Source organism: Athene cunicularia, assembly GCF_003259725.1.
Source record: "Athene cunicularia isolate RWA chromosome 1 unlocalized genomic scaffold, athCun1 chr1_part1, whole genome shotgun sequence".
NCBI lineage: Eukaryota > Metazoa > Chordata > Aves > Strigiformes > Strigidae > Athene > Athene cunicularia.
In genome coordinates this window covers 26,119,857-26,127,848 of record NW_020799091.1, presented here as the reverse complement: position 1 = coordinate 26,127,848, position 7,992 = coordinate 26,119,857, and the positions used below count along the sequence as shown (strand labels likewise).

The following is a 7,992-nucleotide window of genomic DNA, read 5'->3' as shown; positions in this document are numbered from 1 at the left end:
TAGTCTAGTATCACTTTCAGAAGAATCTTCCTCTATATACTCAATTTACACACACTCAGAAGGGCATTTTGTACTTCTGTACTATCTGACACATTATCTGAACATCTCTCTAGAGCACAAATATTGCACAGGACAGTTGCATTTGTGACAATATTCATTTAACCAAGCACTACATTGCCCATTTTTCTTTCTGTTAAACTCAGGACAGAAAAAAAAAATGCAACAGGGTAAGATTTTGCCAAATATATTAAATCACAGAGGAGATTATCAGTTCAAGAAAAGCAGCAATTTCTAATTAAAAATACATGATTGACAGTTTACCCCTGGCAATTTATAAGCAAGAAGCATATAATCTGAATACAAACATTTCAGTGATTTCTATGCTGTTTCCCATATAACATGCAGTAACAAAACAAGACTTTTAGAAAGAACCAGTATTAGTTTACTGAAAAAGGAATGATGTATTTGATCAGTACCTATATATTCCCAAATTATGCTGCAATTCTTCTCAACTGATGGCACATGTGAAGAGATTAGGTCTCATAAATTCTCTGAAACTGCATTTAACTTCACAATACATCAAATGAAGTACTAATACATGGAAACCTCCAACTTCTCTTTTATCTAAAATATTTGCAGCAATTAAATCTTACAATTACTTTGGAACATTTGGCAGTTATTAACTTATTTGAGCAACAAACTCCTGAAATTTCCCTTCTATTTGAGCTTAATACTTGAACCATGTGAAAACTGTTCCACTAAACATGGAAGTTTAGAAAAAAATAAAAGAAAAAAAAGTTTTAGCACTCAGTAGGAACAATTTCTTTGTAGCAAAACCATAACACAGTTCCCCCTTCCACAAAGGAGGTTGAACAATATCCAGTATTTTAAATATCCATTTATTGTGGCTGTGTGTTTTACCCTGGTGGCATCAGTAACACCTACAGAGAACTCCATCTTTCCAGTCAGCCCATTCTTCTGCAAGTCAGGCAAGAATCAGTGCATGAGGTAAAAAAAAAAAAAAAAAAAAAAAAAAATCAAATCCTGGGAAGTCATTTTTGCTAGCTTTAAAAGAGGCCAATTCATTAGTTGCATTTTGGAGTTCCAAAATAAACAGACCTTTGCTGCACAGCAATGTCACTTATTCCAAAGCATTTGCGAGATGTTAAGAACTCCCAACGCGATCTCTGGGAATAATCCGTAGATCTGAACCATGCTTTAGAAATACATTTCCTAAACAAACAAACAAAACAGAGTGTGTTACCAACCAAACAAAACATTACCTAAACAAACATACACATTTAAAGGATAATAATGTTAGGTCAGTGTTTAACATCTTTGTAGTAATTCCTCGAATATACCAGAAATATATCTGTTATGTTTCCATGGAATTTCATCTTATACCTCTTACTCCAAAGATATTTTAAAATAAAAATACCAGACCCGAAGTTGTCTAATAAGACTTGAAGGCTCTGGCTTTTCAAACTTTGCAGTTACACACCTGAAAGTCTGATTTCACTTATACACCATAATAACTTAAAGACTGGGAAATTAAGTTTTACTTCTCCATAATTATTTTTTTTTATCTTGAGGTCATTCATGCATATACTAATTTTTAATTCTTTCCTTAGTTCAGTACTTACCTGCTTCTATCTTCAGAACCTCAAGTGTACTTTTCTTTTAGGAAGGCTACCCACATATCCAACCATAATCAGTCTCATTTTAGCATAAAAAAAATCTTGAACTTCCTATTTATTACCATATAGTCTTAATCATGTTAGTCTTTCCAAGAGGGCATAGTATGAAAATTAGAATTTTCTAATACTTAGACATATATAATATTTTCTGTATGGATTCAGGATTGCCATTCAGGTTGCTATTTTCTTCTATTAAATGTAACATTTGAAAATGAAACTGCACTGCTAAAAGTGATGCATTACTTAATTACTATATGGAACTTTTTTTTTTAACTTCATACTGCTACTGCATGAAACTGACTATATGTAATTCTCCAATACCAGGTTTCAATAGTAACTACATATTCTTATTCTTTGTGCTGATTTGTAAAAGCAGAATAATTGTATTTCCCTCCCAAGCATCACACTTCAGGGATGAAGAGTGCTCTCATAAAAAATAAGGTATTTAACATTTGTTCAAGTTATTACCATATTGGAACAAAGCTACACTTTTTCAGATTTCACTTTTCCGTCACACGGATCAGGATCAAAACCGTACTACTTACTCAATATAATGAATATCAGAAAATCAGTTCAAAAGAATGTGTTATCAGATGTTCTGGTTTTAGATATCTGCCAAGATCACATAACGAAGAGATCTATAAAACCCACTGAACATAAATCTGTCACACCAGCAAACTGGAGAACTAAGCTTACTAATCCAGATGAAAAGTATCCATATTGCAATGGCCATCATAAAACTCTAAAAATCTTAAAACAGGCCATAGCTGCATCTCATGCAGACAGCAGTTCACCCCACCTCTCAGTCTGTTTCCATCATTAATATCAGTGGTTTTATTAAAGTTATGGCATAGTATTCCCTGAAGTATCAAGGATTTAAAATTTAAATCAATATAGGAATTAAGTCTTAAATCTAGCTTTTTCAGCTTTCATTTCCCCTGCTCCAGGGAATCAGAGGGAGAATGAGAGAAGTCATACCTGAGGAGTAGTTCTATTCAGAAAGGTGGGGAAACAGTGGAACAGTGCAAAACCTCTGAAATCCTCAAGGATTACTATGATTTTATTCATAGATCATCTTATTTTGGGAAGTTTTTGAAGACTAATGCATCTGTTCAATCTATAGGAACTTTAATACATGTAAAAAAAAAAAAAAAAAAAAGAAAAAAAGGGGAAAAAAAGTATGGTTTACCCTAAGAAATTTCTGAGATATCAATTAATAAGACTGAACATTAGGTTAATTTAAATTATATGTTTACTTTTAAACAGAGGATGAATTTTGGTTTGGCGTAGGTAATTTTTTTGTTGTTTCTGGGGGGTGGGGTGTGTGTTTTTTGGGTTGTTTGATTTTTTTTTCCCCAGTTTTAGGACAACAACACATCATTGTCAGGGCAATGGTACCTCCTATGTTTAAAAAAACCCCAAAACATGTGCAATCCATGTGCCTAAATGATACATTTGCAGATAAGATGAAGACTGTGATGAAAACATTTTGCATCTAAATGCTCCTGTTTTACCCTGATCCTTGATTATGAGATGCTGTTTTAAACAACTACTGAATAATTCCTCAATATTTACAAAAATTTAGGAGAGGTAAAGCAAATCAATTAGAGATGTGAATCCAATATGCATAGCTCCAAACATGTTTTAATTCAGGAATCGAGTAGTCCTAAATACATTTATTTTGCCAGATTAAGCTACAACTAATTTGAGCTACATAACACAAAATGGAAGTATGCTTTTGAGCAAAACAGTGTAAGTATACCTTAAACAACTGACTTACCCTGTTTTGCCTAAGTATTCTTAACTGGTCATGTAAAAAATGTGGCTTTACAGGTGGTTGATGATCTAGCAGCTAAACTAAATTATTAGTTTTATTATCTGGTTTTAATACACTTGGTCATGGGATCATGATGAGGACAGCATCAGCTGAGGAATCTGCTTGAGACAGTACACCTGTCAAACCATAATCCAACTGTCCTAAAACAAGTCCAGGAAGGATAGAAAGCTCTAGTGGATCAGAAAGCCACGTACTCACTTGATCTTCATTTTCAAGTGGTTGGTGATGCAATCAGACCTCAGAAATGGTTCACTACACTTAAATGGTTCCTTTTACAACTCCAAGAAATTCCCCAAATGTTAAGCAACTGCTCTTCTAACTATTGGATAGTACTATGTGCTCTGCAAGGATTTACTTTATACTATTTACCTTACATATAAGTATGTTGATAATACCTTGCTTGCTTATTCTCTTTTCAAAACTGAAAAAAAAATGGTGTGGTATCTTCAATAATGACTGGCAGAGGGCACAAATGAATGAGACCTGGCAGAGATTTCATGCAAAAAGCAGAGAAGCAGCAAGTCTCCATCAACTGTTCATCATGTTTGCAAGCAGCAGTAAAATTCACAGTAAGATAGACAGTTTTCACTGGATGACTAGGTACAAGCAGCAAAGCCATTTCTATTATTTCTTAGTAGAAAGTTATGAACATTTATTCCCTAACAAGATATTGCACCATAATTGTCATCTCGAATGGGTTGAGATTAGACTACTGTAAGAATTTCCGAATTAATTTTATAGCTTTTTGAGAACAAGTCCACAGAAGCCTGCTTCCAGACAGCAGGCTATTATTATTACAAGTCAACATCTGTACCACATTTCCATGTATCAGGAGGTGATGGGGAAAAAGCTTTACACTTTTCACTGACAAAGATAAACTCTTGTCTCACAGCAAGCCTCAAAAGCTGAAATCAATTTCTCACACAGAATTGCTTGGTGAGAACAAGAGGGATATTGGCAAGAAGATCCTCTCTTCATGAAAACGTGATTTTCAAAGCACCTAGAGTTCCTGCTCTAAAACTATTACTTTTTAAACATATCAGAAGTGCTGCTAAAATAGCATATACTATCGAACCAGATACAGCGGGGAAAAATATAACTATTACTTCAGTAGCACGTAATGTAGTATCACTGTTTAAAATAGCACACTAAATAGCTATGCTCTGAAGATCAGAAGTGCCTCATTTTTTTCACAGACCTAAACAAACAAATGCTGAACAACAGTTCTACGGATTTAACCTTTTACACACTATGCTGACTGTAGTTTCCAACTACTAGGTAATGCTTCTCCCATTTAAGAAATCAAAACTTAAAATATAAATTGACCCTGAGTGCTATGCCTTAGTTTAAAAGAAAAATAACTGAGGTCTTTAATACTGGGCTTCATAAATAATAACTTACCTGCTGTTTGTGCAGGGTTTATTCCTATACCATCTAGGAAAAAAAAAAAAAAAAAAGAGAAGATGAAACAGACATATTACAATTTACTACTTACTAAACATACATCTCAAAAAATATAATATACTGACAAGATACAATTATTACATCAGGTCTTCATGCAACTATTTCCTATAACCAAAAATAGTCATATCACAGGAGCTAACAAGAAACCTTCAGCACAGAAAATCCAAGTTATATAGTTGGACAAAACCAAATCAATAGTATTAGCGGTTTAATAACTTTATTCCATGCATGAGCAATTTAAATAATGCTGCAGTATTATTAAATTCAGTCTGCAGTCTGTAAAGGTTGTGAAAGAAAAGACACTTTTGCTTTTATCAGCACACCTTCACAGAAACTACAATTTAAAAACAAAATACTAAAAAAAAACCCCAACTATATTCTTACCATTTGTTATAATGGCACTTGTTGCTGCAGGAACTTTGAACTAAAGAAAATAAGAGTGGGACAAAATAACATAAGGGACATAGTTAAAGCAGAAAATATATGACAGATATTCAAAGCAATTATATTTTTAGCTGGCTTGGGTACCAAAGAATTATGATAAAAGACTCCCCTCAGATTTACAGATATAGCTAAATAACGGCTTAAAGTCAAAGTTGATTAGACACCTCAATACAGAACACAAAATTTGCAGTACTAAACAACTAATTAAATCCAATTATTATCACTCATTGGGTAAAATATAAGAGCTAAGCATCTGCAAAATTAAGAAATATTAGTTCTTAATACACTAAATAAAGGAATGCATATGGAAACAAACTCCTAAAATGCATACCTGTTATGTCTAACAGGATTTAGACAAGAATTAGCTTGAGCTAATCTTGGTTAATTTTGACCAATCTCCTAGCTTTCTCTCTGGGTCTATTGGGAGCTCTCCAGCTGCACTGCTCCAAAAGTAGAGTTCACTCCAGGACTTGCTTACAAAAGGAAGCACTAACGGCACTCCATCAGATCTGGCTCCCTCCTCAGATTTCTGACAGCAGCCCAAGCAGGCTTTGTACCCTCAATCACCACCATGTGTCTCCACAGTACCACACCTCCACATGCAACATATGCGGTCAGTTTTACCACATGAAAGGCCCTACTCAGGTGGGGATGTATTGCATGCTGGCTTCAAACTATTTCAGAAAATCTGAACTGAGATGGGGAAGCCAAAAATAATTATTTCTCAAAACTAGAGGGAGCCAGGCAGGGTCAGAGAAAAATCCTGCACTATGTAATGTGGTTGGACCACACAGAACAGAAAAAGTAGGGTGGGTACATGTCAATCAGTGCTACCTAGTTGGTCTGAAGACCAAAGGTTGCTCCTTGGACTTCCTTTACTTAGCACAATGAACAACCCACAAGGTAAAAGACTGGTGTCTCTGCAATTAGCAGGTATCAGTGAAACCTCCTCTCAAAGCACTTCATCCTCCTCTCCATATTGTGTAAGAAAATGGGGAGATTAACTATGCACGCTAACACTGAGTGCTTCCTTGGAAGAACTGCAGAGCTCTCCCGTCTTCTGGTTTCCATTGTAACTAAGTGATACTATGGATCTTTCATCATAAATCATCTGAAAAAAAATGAAAACATAGCTTCTAGAATGTTAAGTGCCTCTTCTCATTTCTCCTCTGCCTCTTCTGATACACAACAAAGCATGAAAGGGATGGAACATTCACAGGAGGATGGACATCTCTACTCATTTTATGTAATTTTGCTTTTCAGGAGGTGAATCTGATCCCAATAAACTAGGTGCACATGAGAAAATGTGTGGCAACCAGTCAGTAAAGCACTAGTTAAGATTCTCTTATTGCTTCATATTGTATTGTGTTAGAAGAGAATAGAACACTTTTGTTATCTTGGGCCAAAATACAAAAAAATCCAAAAAGCAACAGTTGTCATCACATGAAAATCATCACAAGTATAATACAGAAAGGGAAACTACCACTGGAAATAATGACACGTATTTTGGTGCCACATGGTTCACTACTTAAATCAATAGTCCTTACTGTAGCTGCTAAGTGTATGTTTACCATAAAGAAAACATACAACCTTTCTGTGATACAGAGTCAAATGGATACTCAAGTAGCAAAGAAGTTCTCTATTCAACAGATAATCCTTGGCTTTCTATGAAATCAAACTGGGTAACATCCAGCCCCAAACTCACACACTTTAAAAAAAAGACTGTTGCCTTTAAAAGCAGTACGAACTGGTAACTGAGGCTGCAACACAACTTACTGACTCCAATGCTAGGAAATACATTTGTCAGTATCTACAGTCAAATTATAAGGAAAAGATGAGAATCACACACCAACAATTATACTCCTTTCTCACTTTTTACAAGGATGACAAAAGTCCTCTACAGCAGTAAACTAAACTTCTTTTGGAACAAAGAAAGGCAGATAAGTGCATTAAACCATAGTATTTTAGCACCAATCTATGAAGATTAACATTAGAAAAACAATAGAATAGTTGCAAAAATATACATTCTTATGAAAGAATGAAATTTATTCAGTGGAAATGGATTACTGTTTTAGTAATAATTGCACAAAGGTTAAGAGAAGTTTCTTGTAAGTATTCTGCAAATGTACACTTGAGGTTAAGTACCAAGTAGCTCTAACACGTGAAGGGAAAAAAACAATAGATACTATACACTGTGAGAAAATTAACAGTCACAATAAGCTGTGACAACTGTGGAAAGAACCATAAATAGATAAAACTGAAGACAGCGGTGTTTCCAAAGCTCTACATTTCTATCTGTATTTTTATATATACTCTGTAAGACACAAAAAATATAAAAAAAGGGAGTTAAATTTGCATTATCCATATTATCCCTGCCAAATGTATGTGTGTGTATATATATATATATATATATATATATATATATATATATAAAATCAGGAAGGACTGAGACTGATATGCATGACTGAGACTTCCTGAGACCTCCCCCATTTAATGATTCAGCTTTCACTTCCAGTTCTGCCAGTCATGAATTGTGTACAATGACTGTCT

General features: G+C 34.5%; 1 protein-coding gene across 1 annotated transcript in view; it reads right to left on the bottom strand.

The window, feature by feature from the left end:
• Positions 1 to 1,026: 1,026 nt before the first annotated feature.
• Positions 1,027 to 7,992, bottom strand: part of UFM1 (ubiquitin fold modifier 1) — a 10,434-nt gene continuing 3,468 nt past the window's right edge. The window contains exons 4-6 of the mRNA XM_026854813.1: positions 5,383 to 5,422; positions 4,936 to 4,968; positions 1,027 to 1,233 (exon numbers count right to left, since the gene is read on the bottom strand). Of these exons, the coding sequence (XP_026710614.1) occupies positions 1,166 to 1,233; positions 4,936 to 4,968; positions 5,383 to 5,422 (141 nt within the window). The 3' untranslated portion in view covers positions 1,027 to 1,165. The remainder of the gene's footprint in view (positions 1,234 to 4,935; positions 4,969 to 5,382; positions 5,423 to 7,992) is intronic.